Source organism: Cottoperca gobio, chromosome 16 (assembly GCF_900634415.1).
Source record: "Cottoperca gobio chromosome 16, fCotGob3.1, whole genome shotgun sequence".
Lineage (NCBI taxonomy): Eukaryota > Metazoa > Chordata > Actinopteri > Perciformes > Bovichtidae > Cottoperca > Cottoperca gobio.
Window position 1 is genome coordinate 12,341,907 of NC_041370.1, and position 20,419 is coordinate 12,362,325.

At 39.2% G+C, this 20,419-nt stretch overlaps 3 protein-coding genes across 3 annotated transcripts; all 3 read left to right on the top strand.

Moving 5' to 3' along the window:
* The first annotated feature begins 93 nt into the window (after window positions 1-93).
* Window positions 94-2,481, top strand: malsu1 (mitochondrial assembly of ribosomal large subunit 1). Its single transcript, XM_029452360.1, is given in 5 exon segments — window positions 94-475; window positions 1,536-1,711; window positions 1,808-1,889; window positions 1,992-2,207; window positions 2,368-2,481. Coding segments are annotated over 4 exon segments (711 nt in total). The 5' UTR covers window positions 94-177; the 3' UTR covers window positions 2,147-2,207; window positions 2,368-2,481.
* Window positions 2,482-6,756: 4,275 nt separating this feature from the next.
* Window positions 6,757-8,764, top strand: LOC115021225 (peptide YY-like). Its single transcript, XM_029451495.1, has 4 exons — window positions 6,757-7,642; window positions 7,834-8,007; window positions 8,124-8,213; window positions 8,633-8,764. Coding segments are annotated over exons 1-4 (291 nt in total). The 5' UTR covers window positions 6,757-7,640; the 3' UTR covers window positions 8,658-8,764.
* Window positions 8,765-9,913: 1,149 nt separating this feature from the next.
* pals2a (protein associated with LIN7 2, MAGUK p55 family member a) lies at window positions 9,914-20,419 on the top strand. Its single transcript, XM_029452013.1, has 14 exons — window positions 9,914-10,064; window positions 12,657-12,740; window positions 13,644-13,768; window positions 14,512-14,630; window positions 15,556-15,708; window positions 16,354-16,503; window positions 16,668-16,895; window positions 17,715-17,846; window positions 18,080-18,182; window positions 18,329-18,394; window positions 18,521-18,682; window positions 18,782-18,984; window positions 19,068-19,196; window positions 19,324-20,419. Exons 3-14 carry the CDS (start codon window positions 13,738-13,740, stop codon window positions 19,498-19,500), a joined length of 1,653 nt encoding a protein of 550 aa, XP_029307873.1. The 5' UTR covers window positions 9,914-10,064; window positions 12,657-12,740; window positions 13,644-13,737; the 3' UTR covers window positions 19,501-20,419.

A 20,419-nucleotide genomic window follows, 5' to 3' on the forward strand; every position in this document is an offset into this window, starting at 1 on the left:
TGATGTTCTGAGGTCGACACATTTTGTTATCGATAGGGGGGGCTCTTCATTTATTTCAGGCAAGTGACCAACGAAGAAGCCGTACCAACCAATCAAAAGCCAAGGACGAGAGTCACTTCCTGTTTTTAGCTCTCGACAGGCTCGTGGATGGCATTGACTGTGATATAAGTTAAAATCATGAATATTCTCACTCACTCTCAGAAACTGTTGTCGGTATGTAGAGCTAGCGTTGTGCTGGACCGCACTGGTGTTTTTAGAAGCGTCTGCTTGGTCCCCAAAGCTCGTTGTAGCAATTTGTTTCTGCCTCGATGTTTTACATCAAATGTATCCTCATGTCAGCACTGGCATCATGTATCCACCCGTAACTTAGACACAAAACGATTGTATTCAGAGATATCTAGTGAAGGCAATAATTCACAGAGGAGCACTGGCGTGTTTCAAGAGGAGTCACGCGAGATGGACAAAGACAGGCAGTGCACTGAGTCAAAGTAAGTCAAATGAGCTGAAATGGTCGATGTTAATCGACTTGTATATGAACTGATCGACAGACACAGCCAACGAGTTGTTGGTTCCAGCTTGTTTAATGGGATGTTGTGCTACTTTTCCTTCTCTTACAGTATTGTAGCTTAACTAGAGTTGAAAAATGAACCACTTTGTTAGTCCATTGGCAGATATTTTCAAGAAAAACCTTAATCATTTTATGATTTTTTATCTTAAATGTAAGTGTTTCTTCTTTTTTTCACCATAGGTTATATCTTTATGTAAGATATTTAGATGGTAAACTGATTATTTGTATTATGCACTGTTGGTTGGACAAAACAAGATATATGATATGGGAAACAATATATCACCTTGGGGTTTGGGATACTGGTCGACATTTTTATTATTAGTATTTAGTATTATCAATTATTAGAAAAATGATTGGCAGATACATTTATAATGAACAGAACACAACTTCAAATTGAATGTCTGTGTTTTTGTTCCTCAAACAAATAATTCAAAGACTTAACCTTGGGTCCTGGGAAACTGATCGGACTGCAATTAACAATTGTTTTAATTATTGAACTAATCTGCTGAATATTTTCTTGAGGTTTTACTCTTTTTGCCTATAAATTGCCAGAAAGTATCAGAGGTTGAGGTGACGTCTTCAAATAACTTATTTTGTCCAACCAACAATCAAAACCGAAAGATATTTGGTTTACTATCATATAAGAGAAGCAGCCAATTGTAGTATTTGAGAAGCTTTTCTGGCGTGCAGACTGAAAGATAAAAGATGAACAGATGCTGCTAATGAATGAATAATTAAGAATGGTTAGTTGTAGTCTTACTTACTGTAATGGATGAGGTCCCTTTTAGTCACCCTACGTTTCTTGAATCATTGCATGTGATGGCATTTCTCCGTTTAAGCACACATAGCATTTCATTAGCTACCATGCAAGAGTCAAAAACAATATACTGTAGCATTGACATACTGTTGGTCCACTTTTATTGCTTAAATTTAGTAAGACACATTTCTTCACTCATGTTTTCTTTAGGATCCTCAGAGGAGTTCACTCTTGATGTGCTGGTGTCTCTACTGCGTCAGGAAAATGCTGTGGACATCTGTGTGATTAAAGTACCAGAGCAGATCACATACGCAGAGTACTTCATTGTTGTCAGTGGGGTATCGCCGAGACATCTCAGCGCAATGGCATTTTATGCCATCAAAGTGGTAACTAACGTTCGTTTTCTCATTGTATTCTCATAAATGTTGATGTGTGCAATCTGTTTGTTTTTTAAACTTACATGATGGATGAATTTCCTCCAGTACAAGTTTCTGAAGAAAGATGGAGCTTTGAATGTCAAGATCGAAGGAAAGGGTGCAGAGGACTGGATGTGTATTGACTTTGGTATGTAAAACGTAGCGATCCTATCTTCTAATGTCCAATTTAGACCGTTGTTTGTATAAAATGGTGTTTATTGACACTTTCCTGCTCCTTCCTCTGTCTCAGGGAGTATGGTTGTTCACTTCATGCTACCAGAGACCAGAGAGGTGTTTGAGCTGGAGAAACTCTGGACTCTTCGCAAGTATGATGAGCAGCTAAAGAGCATGCCCATTGAGACGCTACCAGAAGACTTCATATATGATCTTGAAGTCACAAAGTGACAAATCATCTAAGCTGTGCACAGACTTTACTACTTCTTTGGATGCATCCTCTCCTATCCCTGTGAGTAGAAGGTCACTTTCTCTTTGGACAGAAAAACATGTTTTGTGTTTGGAATTGAGAGTTGTCATTTGATTGATCTCTCACACAACAGCTATAATGTAAGAATCCATTCCCCCATTATATTGAGTAATTATTTACCTCTTTCTTTTAACCATTGCAGGGCATCCGATGGTATTTGTGAAATGATTTTATGAATCCCTTTATGAGTCAGCTGGTGAAAATATGTATGTTTTATCATATTGTGATGGTAAAAATAAATTATTTTAATACCATTCTAGATGCCTTCTAATTATTAATATTTCCTTGTATTGTGACAGGCTTTTTCATCAGCCTACATTGACTACAAAGCAGTGACTTTTACATGATTATTACAACTAAAAATACCCATGGCAAAGAATGGCCCCCTTTTTAAATCTTATTTTGTTGTTAAATCTACTGACGGTTTTGGAGATAAAGTCTCATGAAAATGAAATTCAAGAAAGTACCAACTTCAAAGTTGTATTGAATCGCATTACTACAGTAGTACACTCTCACCTTCTTCATGGTTCCCATTCACTGAGCACTTGTCTGCAAAGAGCAACTTTTAGAACATATTTTCCACAGAGTCCACAGAACAAGACATTCCAGCTGATACTTTCAACCAAATCAAACGGGCTGTTTGGTCTGTGACAAGTGGAAGTTGTTGGCCAAAGTGAGGATATGTATTTACTCAGCACTTTTGTGTGTAAAGAGATTGCTCAGTGAATTGATAACATACAGGTAGGTCGATCATCACTTCTACAACTTCCAACTGTACAGTCTTCTGCAAATAACCAGCATTTAGGATGCTATGCTATTCTCAAAACGCACTGTTTGTATTGATGACATTTTAAAACTTTTGGGTGGAGATTTTAAGTTTTCCATCACTGGTTTCTAGAAACATTTTGAGTTTCTGTCATGACATCACATTGAAATACAATAAATTATCATTTGAAGGTTAACAGTTTTTATTAACCAGACGAGCATTTTTGTCGAATTGGATCCACACACGCACACACACTCACACACAGCTTCCTAGCAAGTGACCATTCCGTTTCATTGACTTGTTTTAAGTCATGCTGGATCAGAACATTAGCTAAATGTAAAAATGTAATGAAGCGGGAGATGCCTACACAGAGCCTGATAGGACTTGGTGTTTAAATGTGTGTGTGCCTTGTGATTGTGTTACATGGACTGAAAGTGAAGAATGACTCACAAAAATAAGATATTATTATCTCACCATTTTAAGGTTTTACACTCCTCAAAATGTCAACACTATAGAAATAGTTAATTAATATTAAAATACTTTATAGTTTAACTAAAGAGATGTTAAAATAACTTTTACATTGGTAATGGTAGCACATGGGGAATTGTGCAACGCAAATGATGCGAACCTTTAAAGCAATTCAGGTTGTGACATTTTTTGACACAAACTATTAAACCAACTGCTTTCTAGTGAATTAGCACGATGGCTCTATAGGGAGAACTGAAACGAGTGAAAGAAAAGATTTGTTCTGTGTTTGACTCAAAAGTTGCTAATGTTCTCATTAACCACACAGCCATTGCACCTGCTGTTGTGCAGCCATTAAGGGCCATGGTGTTAATATACTTTATGATGGAGATTGAGGCAGATTAACTTTTGGAAACGGCAATAAGAGAGTATCTGTCTTGCACAGTAGATTTATTGCTGTATAAGGTATATCAGGTGGAGCAACAGTTAATTTCTTTGCACTTATGCACAAGGCTCATCACACTTTATTTGCAGATGTAATTCAATCCGTGTATGCGTATGGCAACTTTATATTCCAGAGAAAAAAGCGAATTAATCATTAATCATAAAGGTGTTTATTACTCTCTTGTATGCAATTGGTTGTGAATAAATCCTTTATCTCCACAACCCCCAACCAAAACCCATCTACTCTCTATACTCTTAGTGTTATAGTATTGTATTTCGAGTATAAAAACAAGTAACATTAGTGTATATTTAGGTTCTTCGATGTGATACTGTTTCCTGCAGGTAGGTTGGCACATGGCAGTGTCAGGTGCTCTCTCAGTGGAGGAGTATTACCAGAGAGTAAATCAACTGTGTCAGACATGGCACTTAAAAGGGCTCTCTGTGCTTTATCCACCTGTTCCTCATTTTTTGACTTTTTTGTGACTAAGTATTTAAATTAGGCACCAATTATTGGCCTTTCTCCATACAGTACATCCAATATTAAAGGTTCAATGTGTAATTCTGAGCCACCTGCTCCGAAGAAATAGGGGGCAGTATTTCACCACCTACTACTGGGTCCGAACAATTTTAAATTCATCAATCATCAAAACCATCAGTTATTAAAACAGGCAACTAGGTAATGCAGTGTGTTTATCTGTTTATATTTTAGTTGTATGTCACATTTATTGTATTCTTTATATTGTGTATTGTATTCCACAGCTATACGTCTCGCTCTCCTAGTGAATATTTACTGTGTATTCACTCCAGTATAAATCAGTCAGTTCATTAGACTGCTGAAATTCTGAGAGCCGGTCTACACGAGGCGATGCTGCGTGTCCATTTCTCGTTTCTGCCACTTTGGATGTAATCAAAACAAAGTATCAAAATGTGCAGGGATCATGGATGTAACGTAGCATTAGTCAGACAGCTGTACTTCTGCTCTCTCTGTACTGAGGGCAGACTGGAGCTACACTGACTCACTATTCATCCTGGACATTACAGGAAGGAACTGTCAGATGATACAGTATCTGTAGATATCTCAGGAACACAACTCATAAGACATCTTTGACATACTGGCAACACTGTTACCTCTTCACTCTCTGTTGATAATGTTAGTTAATACAAATAAAAAAAAGTTTAAATTCTGGCTTATTTTACACGTTGAACCTTGAAACACCAGTGCCTCTTAGAAAATGTATAAACAGTAGTATTGCATCGTGTTATTTTTCTAGTCCTTAAACTCCTCGTGCTCGAAGGAGCCACAGATGTGGAGGAATACTTCACAGTTTTGGTGAAGTTTTGAAGCATTCATGTTCACATATTTGTATTGACCGTCAACAGGATAGTTAGAAAGCTTTGCTTTTTGCTGTCTATTATATCTCTACAACATATAAGCAAGTGTTGCTGAATGAAATAAGTCCTTTATAATTTGTATATAAATCGAGGAAGTTTTCAGTTCATCTGTACTTTTCCTGCAAAGACTCCTTTTGCTGAGTTCTCATATGACTGTCGTCGGAAACAACAGCACCAATCTGCTGTCAAACTCCACTAGAGTGCTCTTCAAAGAAAATAGTTGCTATTAAAGTAATCTCAACGTTTAGGGAATGAAAGCTTTTTGTGCCCTCTCAACCTGGAATTGAAATGTATGGGTTTGAGAGATTTACTGCCCTTTCAAGTATGATTTGGTGTAATTTACAGCTATTCTTCCTGCTTGGGTCGAAATGCTTTAGTTGTCTTAATACGAGCGTGTTTTCGTCAGTAGTGTTTAAAGTGGAGTTAAGGTGCCTTCATGTGACATCTGCCGTCAGGATTATAGATTTCTGATTTCTTTTAAAGCATATTTATATTAGTGAATGTTTTTGTTTCTGGTTGCAGACCCACCTCTGCATTTCTCTCTAAACATATATATCATCATATTTCAACTTAATGTGAAAACAACGGGCCGTCATCAGCCATTTGAAGCTACACATCAACGGTTTTATGGAGCCTCGTCATGCTGGCTGTGACTCTCTACTTTTAGCACTACTTTGCCAAGGAACATACTTTGTCATTAAAATTGATTTTATTTTTTTGAGAAATGAACTACTCTTTTCTACCCCTCAAACATTTAAAGCCTTCCTGGTGTATTTAATGTAGAAATAACAATGATTAAGGATAAAATAACAATGATCAATGCTGAAGAAGATTCTCCCTTTCAACATTCAGAAATAATATTTGCCAGAAATAACAATATTCAAGGCGTTCTTTGAGGATTAATACTCCCCTTGCTTTTTGCCATGCTATTGGGATGGTGCAACCTTCATTGCCCTCCCTCGGGACATCTGGAGTGTTCTTATACAGCTGGTAGGGAACTCTATTTGGTCCCGAGGTGGACGCTGGCCTTGCCTTCCTCACAGCTTTCTCGATTTCGCTCCATTTGGTTGAGGAATGGATGGCATGTCAGGAGGTATCCTCTGTTCATGTCTCTGGTTGTGTGTGTATATTGTTTTTAATGATCTTTAAGTTCACTCTTTGACACTTGATATTCCTCTCCTTATTGCGTTGAATTCTGAGGGTTTTTTTGCCCTCCGTAGTTTTGCCAGGCATTCTTTTGGATCTGTTTGCAGGAGGTTGATTCTCTCCGTCTCCTCTATTAAACTTTCCCTCCATTACTTCCTCAAGTCAACGCACCCCAGCCTAACACCGCGTGCTCTTAACGAATACTACTTATGCCTTCCCTTATATCAACGTACACCAGCGTGTTGCCGATAATTTGTATACGCCATATTTTTGTATGCGTTATGCATTCGTTGGGTATTCGTCTGATACATTTTGTATAAGGAAGTGATGCGCTATCAATAAGTTAGACATGCGTATCTGTATATGTTCACTTTTCCGATCTGATAAAAAGTTGGACGTATTTAGAGCCCACCGTCAAGGGTAGCTAGCCCCCTTGGGGTCTTCCCCTCCCGTCCGCTGCCTTTTTAAAGCTTATTCACATGGTCTTTCCCTAGTTCAGATGCACTTTCACAGCAGTCACTGGTTTTTGTATGCAGTATATCAACTTAATGTGAAAACAAAGGACCATCATCAGCCATTTGAAGTTACACATCAACGGTTTTATTGAGACTTGTCATGCTGGCTGTGACTCTTTAGTGGACACTCTAAATTGATAGTGGTTTGTCTCAACAGAAGTGAAATTTATTTTAATCAAGTGTACTCGTCCAACATTTAAGGCATTCCTGTGGAAATAAGAATGATTAAGGATAAAATAACTGCATTTGAAATTGATATGAATCAATTATATCTGCCTCTGAGAGTTTATGCATAGTTAAACTCATTGTTTGTTGAAAAAAACACGATTTTAATTTAAATACACATATTGACTTCTGCAGGAAATGTGTAATGCAGTTAATTTCAATGAATTGAAAACAAATAATTAACATTTTAATAAATCTAATGCTGTGACAACTTACACGTTTTGGTCTTTTCACAATGATGTAACAGATCATCTCCATTTGTTTCACTGCCCTGGCGCTCCCATTACTGGATTAATGGAGCAGTGGATATTTCTCAGGAGTACCCTAAAAGTGAATGAAATGACCCTCCTCCCCATTCGACGCACACAGTATAAAACACAGGCAAAGTTGGGAATCTGACAGAGGTGCCTTGACCAGCGAGAAAAAAAGACTTCAGCTGAATTTTACAATAGTTGCAATATAATGTAAGCATTTCTTTTATTTCTCACCTTTTCAGTGAAAGACACTTTTTTGATTGAATGTCATTAGGTAATGTTGGATCTGGTAGCTTTTATGGTGGAGTAGAAATCCAACATGGAACTTCTACTTCTGATTTTGGCATTTGTGACATTGTTGAATAATCATTTTTTTATTATGTATTTTGACTGTGATCCAGGATTCGCTCCAGTGCTGTGATGTCGCTGGCTCTCTGCCTGCTGGCTTGTATTCACTCTGGCATAAACGCATATCCAGCCAAGCCTACCAGTCCCCGGGAAGACGCACCACCTGAGGAGATCGCCAAATATTATTCTGCACTAAGACACTACATCAATCTCATTACGAGACAGAGGTTAGTTCTTCAATTTATAATTTATAATTTATAACATACTGTAATAATAATAATAATAATTTTGATAATTACATGCAAAGAAGTATTAAAATGTTGCTTGACTCTTTTATGCGTAGGTATGGGAAACGAGACACCCCAGATACTCTATTTTCAGATGTGTTGGTGAGGGAGAGCACAGAGAGAATTCCAGGATCAAACTATGTCAGGTAAAGTATTTTAAAAGGTTGCTTTTTACACATTTTGTAAAGTATTTATTATTACTTATTTAACTAATTTTGGATGTCTGCTAGTGTTATGCAAAAATAATGTATGGTATTGTATGATGAGATATGTAAGTACCAGAAAAATAAAACCTTTCATACAATGTAGTGTAATACTATACAACAGCGATGCAATAAATCTGTTCTTGGGAAGCTGATTATGTTCTGTTTATTGTCACACTTTGTCAAAGAAGTGTTGTTTTTTAAGGTTGTAGTTAGTGGTGTTATTGGATTGAATATTATTAAAAGAAGTGTTTTAATACACTGTCTTCCTCTTGTTTGTGAATAGGGACCGTAAAACATCTGACATGGGTTTTAAATGTTTGTCAGAACCACACAATTTACTTAACTTCCTTGTGTTGTAGGTATGATGGGCTGCCACTGTGGTGATGTTGCTCTCATGTCCAGGCTGACTTACCACAAAGCTGCTGCCATGTCTATTACTGACATGAAATGAACGTGTGCTGCATGGAATAAACATTGTGTAATTTAACTTCTTTGGTCTGTAATGTTGCCATTGCTACACAAAATGTTATCACGAACAGTACTAATTTGCCTGTCAAGTATGTATAGTGTAAGTATGTTGAACAATATGTCACACTGTCATTCACTGATGGAGTAACAGTGCTCTCTACTGGTATCTAACAGGCATCTAAACATTTTGAGAATATTAAGAGTTTATAATTCATGACTGCTGGTAATTTCATATTTTGAGGAGAGTAAAATAGAAATAAACTGTGAATTGAATACACCACAGTGTTGCATTTATTGCACTTGCTATATTGAGCCAGTTGCGATGTGGCTCCACCTTGCCTGAAAACAGATTAACAGTGTAATCCAATCAAGTGTCCTGGATACATCAAAAGCGAATCACGCAGGCCAGAGATATTGGTCAGCGCTGTTGAGACACTTGGTCAAAGGCCTTTCTGTAACTATGCGAGCTCTGGTTCTCTAAATGGCTTCAGTGATTTCTTCCTGATTGGAAAGTATTGCTTGGTGCTTCATGCTGATGGGTGGTACTTGAAGCCAGATGTGTGGATGGTATGTCACAAGTGTTATTTATGGTAGCACGATAAGATACAGTATATCTTCCTCATGGGGTAAGTGTTTCTTTAAAGTTAAATTCTTAAATATGTTGTTGGTCGTGCAATAGTAGCCTATAAACTGATATGGTGCAGGATGTTTTGCCAATGAGAAAATATATGTTATTACTGGTACACCACTCCACTGACAATTAATAGATTCAGTAAAGCTCTCTATTTTTCCATTAATTTTGGCTCACTTTTAAATTCAGAATGACAGATATAAAGTCCAGATAGCTGGACAAACTAAGCTAATTAAAAAAAGGTAAAATGTTTTTTTTGTGGTATTTATTGTGACCAAATAGTTGTATTGAGCAGTCAACTCACACTGTTGCAGTGAGTACAGTCATCAGCAGCAGCAGCAGCCAGAGGGTATTTCACATTTATGTTTAGGGATCATTGCATTTGATAGGGAAAACAATATTTGAAGAAACCGTGGATGCAATTTACCTCCACACATCTTTTCTCAACTACCGGTATTTATTGTAGGGTAACGTTTACACTACATACATGGGTGGGTTGTGCAGGATGTCAATGATCAAGACATAACCTGAACGGCTTTGGATGTCATTAGCACATCACTGTCTGTGTGGACTGGGAACTGAGGGAAGGAGCGCACTGGAAATGCACTTTACTATTGCGCAAGTGGTCTGCGAATTAGGAAACTCTAAGAGGGAAGCATTAAAGCGTGACTGGATGATACTGATTAAATTAGGTAACGTATCATTCATTCATTTTACCAGACACTTGAGTAACGTTAACAGTCTTACCATGGGACTCTCTAGTTTCTAACTGCCTCTCACAAACAGCTAACGTTAGCTAGCTAGTCTGAACCACATGATATTACGGTTAGCTACTAGCTAATGACTGGACTTTCAACTAACTACCGCACTAGTATTACTTCGCAAGAGGACATTAACAAGCAAAGTTAATTGGGTTAATTTTGCTGGATCGTCTGTTCGTTTGTGTTAGCAATATTTCTCAGTCTGAAAGATACCCAACGTATAACGTGGAAAGCCACGCCAGTGTTTGCTAGCAACCATTAGCATTGCTAACTTGCCTTTAAATGAGCTACACACTAGTATTGGCTAGCATCAACTTGGTACGGGACGGGCACTAGTGAAGACCTGACAGCATGTAGCTGCAGTTTCACGTGTTTGTATAATAATATCGGCTTGTTGTGCTTTAACGCTAACATCAGTGTTTACCACCGCTAATTAGCTACAAATGGCTTGTTGTCATTTTAGCTAAATTACCTCACATTGGAGCTGGTTAACGTTACACGTGCCCAGTGTGCGTGTAGCTTGACAGCAAATCACTGCAGCCAACATGTTTCTTGAAGGCAGATTTGGTTGTTTTTTTTTGCTCCACTATAAGTTACTTTAGTGACCTACCATGACATTATGACTAACTTACTACTTATGAACGTTTCTGCCACCATGCGCACATAGCGTTTACGTTCCCACCTGGAGTGACTCCGAGATGGGAAAGTGGCTGATGGTATGCCGCTATGGCTCAGCGGCTTATGCCGCCTTTCCGATCCCTGGAGCGGTCTGCCGCGGCTGGTCCACCGGCATATACCGTTTCCTAACGACAGGCGCCGCTTGGAAGTGGTATGCCACTGTCAGACTGCCCCACCAGTAATGTCCCCTGATACACATTTCCCATAAATGAATATTTTATTTTATTTATTGACAATGTTGCCCAACGTAGCGCAGTAAATAAAACATTCTATAACGTTAAGTTTCTCTCGTCTAACTCCAGTCTGAATAATCGATAACAGAAATGTAGAGCCCAATAACTAATCAATACTTGTATTATGTTGGCATGTTTAATAGTAAAATGCGATCACACACATAAACGTTGAAGAACATTACCAGGCAAACGTGTGACATGTTATTTATTATTTTCCATACTTTGAATGAGTACCTTTTGCTATCATTGTGCCATTAGCCGCTTTGAACACCAGCTTAACACTACACATCCAGTTTTTTGTGTTTATAGTCATATCAGACTATCTGAAAATAGATCATAGTGAGACAATTCCCTGTCAGTTCTTAGCTTTAACTTTAACAACTTTGTGCTTTTATAAAGACTAGCTTCTAACACTCTGGCACCACAGTTACATTACAGTCTTACTATTATAACGGTATTAAAGATCTCCTTTCCTTTCACCCAGACACATCTTATCCAAGTTATAGCCTGACCGGTATTAGATTTTTGAGGCTTATTGATATCTATATTTGGGAGGTTTAGTTTAGTTTAGTACAAATACAACCATAACACATAATGAAGTTGTGTGAAATGGGACACCCTGATAAGCTATCAGAAGCTTCAGCAAGCAGAAAGAAATAATTTAAAATATATGTTTACTAACACTTCTGGATTTGAAAAAGTCCATGTAATATACAGCTGCATTTTAACGACTAAATGGTCCCAAAACATTTATTGCATCAGTCTAAACATTAGTTCAATAGGGAAGATACAGATCTTGATACAGATTAATTAGATTTGTGAATAATTATGCCCGATGTATTGGTCTGGCTCTAATCTAAATATTCCTTCAAATATATGACCCAACAGACCTCAGTCTAATTTGTTACAAAGTAATGTTTTTTAATAGGAAATAATTGTCCATACTTCTCAGTTTTTCAGCTTTGTCAAAAATAATGGCTTAATGTGTTATTAGTGTATTTTAACACATCAGCAGGGATGCTGGACACAGTTAGTTTAGGATCTATAAACGTGCACTTTTGGTCCTGAGGGTTCATGGTGAGAATTGTAGCCTACTATAAAATGTTTTATGGTTGTAAACAGGATTTAAAAGTTTTTAGAAAAGTGCAGAGCACAGTGGTTACTTTAGTTTACAGCCTTTGTGTGCACCTGCAGAACAGTAAGAACTGCTGATTACCAACTACAACAATCTTCATAGTAATTCATTGAAATAGGCCACAAAAATATGTCCCATAAAAAGAAAGGCTGCTTTTAGTTACTTTTTATTCCACAGAACACAACTAATACTCCCCAGTCTCACTCTTTTTGAGCTGAGATTCATTTGTTTTGGTGGTAGTAATGAGTTTTTTTAAACTGACATTGGTCATGTGATTGACATGGCCAATCACAATGGCTGAATTTACAATACTGCTAAATGAACAGGAGAAGTCTGGGCAATGAAGGTAACCCTGAGTAGGGAGGACATTGCTGCAATGCTGCATTATCAATACCTAGGAGGGTTTTTAGGTTTTCTTGGACAATTTGATCAAATAACAAAAATAACTTAATATTTTTTGTCCTATTCTCTCTTTAGATCAGAGGTACCGGATGAGAGTTTGGTAGAAAACGTTGGGCTCCGTGTCGGAGTGCTGCACTAATGATTTGAAACAGTTTGTTGGTGAGTCTGTGCCTTTCTTGTTTCTTTTTGGCCCTGGATTGTTATTATCGGACTTTATACTGTCTTTGTTGACATTCTGTGGATGGAGTACAATGGTGCATTCATGATGTTTATACAGTTCACAGTTCACAGATAAATGGGGCCTATGCTCAAAAAGCCCATACTCCTGTTTGTCCACCTACCCACTGAGGCTGAAAACTCACCTGTTTCGACTGCACCTCGGCGAATGAAGAAAACTAAATAACTGTTCTTTGTGTGTTGCACTTGTATTGGTTTGGCTTATTTATAGCTAATAGTTGAATTTGTATTCTATTGTTTCTGTATGTTGCACTTATGTTGTTGCACTTCAAACTGGCTTATTTGAAGACAGTGTTCACTTATACGATTGTACCTATTTGAAGCTATTGTACTTACAAGATTCTTGCTGTTCGGAGTTGTATCTCCATGATTGTTTGCACTTTTTGTACGTCGCTTTGGACAAAAGCGTCAGCTAAATGAACTGTAATGTAATGTAATGTAATGTAATGTAATGTAAGGCATTGGTAGGGCTGTTTTTGCCTCACTCTGTTTAGAGATCATGTTTGTACAGATTCCCCGGGGGCCTCCTTGTGTGTGGCTGACACAACCTTTAGCCATAATGACGAGAGTCTCATTCTTTGTCATTCAATGGCCCTCTTTGTCATACCCTTAATTCAGAAGAGCTCTCTGTGCTAGCGTGCACATGAAACAGGAAGACAAACAAATGTTTTCTGTTTTATTTTGTGTCTCATGCATTTATACTAAATCTGCATATGTTAGCAACACATGTTAGTAAATGTCAGCTTGAGTCATTTCATGACGTGTATAGTAGGTGATCTTAGCGTACAGTATACTGACTTGAATGGGTTTTCCTACCTTCTCCAGCCCTCCAGTTGCTCTGGTCTCTGTAAGTGGGCAGTTGGACGGCCTTTGTCCGAGTTAAGAGAGTTTCACCATCCTGAGCTGAGGAATACTAAACATGACTGTGGCCAATGCAGAGTCTGGCAAAGGTAAGCTGTCAAAGGCAAAGTTCTAACTAATCGTTTGCACAGGAACTGTTTTAATGCTGTTTGCGAAATTAGCTATTTCATTACCATTTGAACTGTACCTGAGGCCACAGCCCAGAGATAATTGTGTGGGTGTGTTTGCTGCTGATCTTTTACATGTGTCCCTCTGTGACATACACAACTCAAAAAACACAATTGTAACACAATTTACTTGTAAAACAGCCAAATGTTTTGGCTCCCATAGTGACTGCAATGACTGATTTCTGTCTACTTCTATTTTCAAACTTTCTGCTCATTCTCCTATAAAAGAAAAAAAAAAAAGAACACAATTCATGACAAATCCTATTTCAATGGAACGATAATTACTGGGAAGTACAGAAAGATTGTTATTTGTCTTATTGAAACATTGAATATGAAATTACTAGCTGTATTTGTCAGGATCTTGGGCTCCAATTTCGTGCTGCGTGCTCTCAGTCTCTACAAGGCAGATCTGTTAGTAGAACAATTCCTTTGTTTCTGAGTGCGTGCTTGTTTCTGCTGCAATGGAAATAAGGGATGCTCTCTGTGAATTGGCCCATTGATAGACTGTCCAATTATTGTTCTGGCCTTGTAAGCTCTTATTGTAGTCCGATTGTTTTGTTTTCATTGGCTCAGCATGTAAAGCAGTAACTCTCAAGCTCAAGAAGTGAAGAGTGTAGCTGACATTCTGTGAGCTCAATCTTTGACGTGTGTTTTTTCCCCTTCAGCCATGCAGCAGGTACTGGACAACCTAAAAGACCTGCCATCAGGCTCAGGGGCCAAAGACATTGACCTCATCTTCCTCAGAGGCATCATGGAGAGCCCCATTGTTCGCTCCCTTGCAAAGGTAAACACACACACACACACACACACACACACACACACACACACACACACACACACACACACACACACACACACACACACACAGTTATAATCTCATTAGCTGGTCACTAAGCTCTAGCTGTATTAAATAAGAGAAAAGAGGAAATTAAGGTATAAATGTATGTATATATATATATACATATTTATATATATGTATGTATATATAGTATGTGTGTGCATATGTATGTGTATATATTTTTATATATATATATTTTTACATATTACCTTAAAAGGTAAGATTGTGAAGCATCTGCTTAAGTTCGAGTAGACAGAAATGTTCCTTTAACACCAGTTAAATCAATGTTTCCACAAAGCTAAAAGAGGTTGACAACATGAAGAACAAATGGTTTACATAACAGAAACGAATCTCCAATGCAGATTGAGGTCACGAGGTTCATCTATCACATCTATGAATAGAAAGCAAAGGCAAGCTCTTGTCCTCATTTCTGAAAAATGGAGCAATACTTTCTTTGGATATATTTTATTTCTGCTACCTCTAGAGAGTTTTTGGTGTAATGTCTTATCAAATAGAGCCGTTGAATATGGTCATATACTGCACACTGTATATTGAATAGTTACTTTCCCCTTGTCTTCTGTGTATTACGGGGATAGTTTGATTTCAAGAGTCATTAATGTTTCGTATAAGAGTCACAAGAACATGGCGTTTTAACGGTGTCCCACTTCTGTAATTTGCTATGAGACCACATAAAATAAAAAGAAATCATGGTTGTGATTTTCCCATCTCTAATGAAAATAGAGAGGTTGATTGACATTTTCTTTACTGTGTGTGTGTGTGTGTGTGTGTGTGTGTGTGTGTGTGTGTGTGTGTGTGTGTGTGTGTGTGTGTGTGTGTGTGTGTGTGTGTGTGTGTGTGTGTGTGTGTGTAGGCCCATGAGCGTCTGGAAGAAGTGAAGTTAAAAGCTGTGCGGGATGATAATGTCCAGCTGGTCACAGAGATCCTGGATTCCCTCAACAACCTGCCAGAAAAAGATGCTGCAGCTGCTGAGCTTGTGAAAATCCTTCAGGAACCTCACTTTAAGGTATCTGAGACCTCGTTCCTCTTGTACACAATCTTTACTGGGAGTAATGAGATTTGTAGTGAATGGTCTGGCTTGTGTGTGGGAATGGATGTCAGAGCTTGTTCCATCATCCAATGGCTAATATTCTCTGAAGTGGTGGCAGCTCTGCTTCCTTGTCGCCCTTTATATTCTCAACCACTTACAAGCTGCGGCATGGGAGGTTGGGGGTGTATTTCCTTGGGCCAATAGCATTCTGACTTATGTGGGTAAAGTCAGGGGGAGAAGACTGTCACCTACTGTTTCAGTATATCTTCACGTTTGCTGATGCAGTTTGTAGTCTCTGACCAATGCTAACGCTATGTTGTTGCTGCTAGGGTAAGAACAAGACTGACTTATCTCCTCTATATATCAATTAGTTATCTGTCGATGCAGTCATACTGGGAATGTGCACAGTGAAGTGATTTATGTCTTCACTCTTTCATGGTAATATGTTAAATGCATGTGGCAGTCACTGTTAGTTTTTGTATTTTGGTGGATGAACCACATGGTAGCTGCGATTGCTGTCTTTGTTAGTGAGGACTTAAGATAACTTAAAGATTAAAGTACAGAGATTGTGAACCACATTTTCTCTTATTTCTCTCCTGTTCTGCCTTTTTTCTGCCTCAGTCTTTGATAGAGGCTCATGACAAAGTCGCTGCAAAGTGCTACGAAATGCCCCACGCAGCGGTGAACAGCAACGCTTTGTTGAAGAGTTCACTCATGCCAGCTGATGCTGTCAGGATGATTGGCATCCAGAAGAAAGCTGGGGATCCACTGGTAAGTTAGCCAGGCATTCATATCATCCCCAGCTCAGCAGAGGAAATATGTGTTGAGTGTTTTATTCATGTCCTCTTTTTATTGCCCATCTGTTAGAACAGGTTATATACGTAGCAACTCGTTAAAGATTTATGAAGTGCGGATGTATGATGACTCCCTTTCAGGGGGTGACGTTCCGTGTGGAGCGGGGAGAGATGGTGATCGCACGGATCCTGCACGGCAGCTCAATTGACAGGCAGGGAATGCTGCACACAGGGGACATAATCCGCGAGGTGAACGGTCACGAGGTCGGTCAGAACCCCCATGACCTCCAGGAGCTGTTGGGGGACTGCAGTGGGAGCATCACGCTCAAGGTCCTGCCCAGCTACAGAGACACGCCGGCACCTCCACAGGTGAGGAAAAAGGAGGCTGCATTTGATGTCCTCCTGTGCAGTGTTGCGCCTGTGGGAAACTAACAATCCTGTTACACTGAGATCTTTTAAACTTGATTGAAATCATTATTTTAAGTACATTGGAGTACAGGATGTGTAAGTGCCGGATGTACAAGGCTGTTAAGAGCCGTACTGTAACTGTTCAGGGATTGGGGGAGAGCTGGGTGATCTCAGAATGCCAGGCTTCTGAAAATTGATCCCAGTAAGGGGTCTATTAATAACAACGGAGCACCCCCTCTCCTTCTTACAGTAACAGGCACACACAGCAGCTGACACTGAAGTGCAGTACGTAGGGTTACGTCAGACACTGACCTTCGTGCTTTGCACTGTTCGGTTTCAGTTATGATAAGAGTTTTAACTTGTGAATTCGGCCAAGGTGATACAAATTCACTACAGCAATAGACGCGATGATCTGTCAACTTTATTTTGATCATGTCATGTTGTTACGTCACACTGGTCACTTTTCACAGTTGTGGTTAATATTCATCCACCTCGTTCAGCCTTCTGTTTTTGAGCTTTGACAGAAAGAGCAACAAAGTACAAATGCAGAACAGTAAGTGAAACTATGACACTGAACGAGCCGTTTAAAAATGATCAAACGTGATGCTGAAAAGAAAAGGACAGTGTAAACACAGATAACGGTCGAGTTGGGAAAGAGAACTTGCCTAATCAAACATGATGAGTATATAGGGAGGGGGGGGAAGTGGACATGCACTCATGATAGTTATCGGTTATCGGTGTGATTTTAATTGTCTATCGGTTTCACACTCTTAATTGTAGGTTTATCTGAAGCCCCACTTCAACTATAATCCGGCCACAGACAACCTGATCCCGTGTAAAGAGGCAGGGCTGGCCTTTTCCAAGGGAGACATCCTTCAGGTGGTCAACAAGGAGGACCCCAACTGGTGGCAGGTGAGTGGACACATTTTGCTTTTGGTGTGTTAGGACAGCGCTGCTTCGACCAGAGCTACACAGCGCAGTGGAATCTTAATAAGAAAACCCATGACTGGTAATTGATAATGCGGTGTTATCTACAATTATATCTGTTTTCTTTCTACGTTAACAAGATATGTAACTGTATGTTATTTCTTTACTGTGTGAAATGTTTAAACTATCATCTCTCAACTACTCTTATTTCCACATAGGCACGCAAAGTTGTTGGTGGAGTAACTGGTCTCATCCCCAGTCAGTTCTTAGAGGAGAAGAGGAAAGCTTTTGTGAGAAGAGACTGGGATACTTCTGGTACAGGTCAGTTCATATCATGTTCACACATGCCAACTCTTTCACAGCACGCTCCCCGCTGCTCTTTCTTGTTGTAGTTATGATCGTCACGAGACTCTTGCCTTGAGCTCCACCATGTGGTGATCTGACGCCCTTTTTTAAATTTGTCCCAGGGATGCTCTGTGGAACTGCAAAGAAAAAGAAGAAGAAAATGATGTACCTCACTTCGAAGAATGCAGGTGTGCACCACTACTGGATGTCATTTTCCTACATACAAGAGATTTTGTGAAAGGTTTGCAGTGTTAAACTGTAAGTGCAGAGATGACATTGCGGTACTCATCCAGCCTGTGAATTGCCTTGAACAGAATTTGACCGTTATGAGCTGCAGATCTACGAGGAAGTTGCCAAGATGCCGCCGTTTCAGAGGAAAACGCTTGTTCTGATCGGAGCCCAGGGAGTTGGGAGGCGGAGCCTGAAGAACAGACTCATTGTCATGAACCCTTTGCGATATGGAACCACTGTACCCTGTGAGTGTATGAGACAGACAGCTGAGGTAGTTACATTGTCTGCAACCAGATTCCCCTGCCAGGGTACATGTAACACGTCTCCTCACCTTTTATCTCCAGTCACATCACGCTGTCCGAGGGAAGAGGAGATGAACGGCCAGAACTACTGCTTTGTGATGCGGGAGGAGATGGAGAAGGACATCAAAGAGAGCCGTTACCTAGAGAATGGCGAGTACGATGCCAACCTTTATGGCACCAAGATCGACTCTATCCATGAAGTGGTGGATGCAGGCCGTACCTGCATCCTGGACATCAACCCTCAGGTGAGTCAAAGACGCACACTTTCAATGTCTAGATGTTAGTTTCCCTTTAAAGCTTTGGCTGTGACATTATATGTTCTGCCCAGGCCCTGAAAGTGTTGAAGACGGCTGAGTTTATGCCATTTGTGGTGTTTATTGCTGCTCCTGAACTGGACACACTAAGAGCTATGCACAAAGCTGTGATAGATGCTGGACTTACTACCAAACTACTCACGGTACGTTTAGAGAGGATTTGAAGCTTCCTAAATACTTAGAAATGATGATGGACTTTCCAAGGTTATTACTCATTAAAATGGTTGTTTCTTCCATCATCCCAATGGGCTGAATCTTTTTCTGTAACAGGAGGTCGATTTGAAAAAGACTGTGGACGAGAGCGCGAGGATCCGCCGGGCATACAGCCACTACTTTGACCTGACTATTGTCAATGACAATCTGGACAAGGCCTTTGACAAACTACAGGATGTGGTAGAGCGATTATTCATCGAGCCGCAGTGGGTTCCAGTCAGCTGGGTGTACTGATGTTTTACACCGTACTGGACAGACTCGGCTGTCCGAGCTGCCAGGCTTGGATTGAAAGGGGACACCTGAAGGAACGTGGGATTAAACACTGTACTGCACACACGGACAGTGTTGGACATCAGACCTGTGTGAATATGGGTCTCGCACAAAGCTGCATCAAGAGTCACCTTGATCTGAATTGCCAGATTCCTTTTCTAGCACACTATGCAACTCAAAACACACAGGAAGTGTACTTATTTATTGGCAAAATACTTTTTAAAGAATCCTTCCTTAAATGTGGATCGTAAGAGGAATACTGGCCCTCGTGTCAGGATGTTTTTAAAAGCAAATAAGATATTTGTCATGTCCTGTTTTAATTTTACATCTGTATGTAAGACAACGTATTTATTCTGCAAAAATGAGGAGAGCTTGCTCATTGAAAAATAACGATACCTCAGTGTTCCAGTTTACAGTGCAAATGTCTCCAGTACTTCATCTCATTCACGTAGAATAGTGTCATATTTGAGAACGTTTTGCTCCTCAAGGCTACATTTACGCTTTGTGGTCTTACATTGAAATGTCATGCCAGTCACTGTTTGATGTTGTACAGAAGGAAAGTAATTCTGTAGTGTAAACCCACTGTTTCTCTTTCACTCAAGCACAACAAATTACATTAATTATGTTGTTATGACATTTGGATCACGTAAATATTTCTAATTGTTCGACCTGTTATGGTGCTGTTTTTGTTTGAAAGATAAACTTTCCACAGGACTCTTGAACAGAGTACTGCAACTCAGAGAACCATCCCTTTTGATGTGATATTACTAAAACTTAACCGTTTTAAATAAAGTTCATATTTACTTATAAAAAGGTATATTTTACAAGAATAAAAAAAATAAATGTATTTTCAGATGTCAAATAAATAACTGGTGTTTTCTAA

Excerpts from the sequence above, each read along its gene's own strand:
- LOC115021225 (XM_029451495.1), top strand. Across the intron at positions 8,008-8,123 it reads AATCTCATTACGAGACAGAG|GTATGGGAAACGAGACACCC; the intron begins GTTAGTTCTTCA and ends TTTTATGCGTAG. Across the intron at positions 8,214-8,632 it reads CCAGGATCAAACTATGTCAG|GTATGATGGGCTGCCACTGT; the intron begins GTAAAGTATTTT and ends CTTGTGTTGTAG.
- pals2a (XM_029452013.1), top strand. The coding sequence starts at position 13,738 with ATGACTGTGGCCAATGCAGAGTCTGGCAAAG. Across the intron at positions 14,631-15,555 it reads TTGTTCGCTCCCTTGCAAAG|GCCCATGAGCGTCTGGAAGA; the intron begins GTAAACACACAC and ends GTGTGTGTGTAG. Across the intron at positions 18,683-18,781 it reads ATATGGAACCACTGTACCCT|TCACATCACGCTGTCCGAGG; the intron begins GTGAGTGTATGA and ends TTTTATCTCCAG.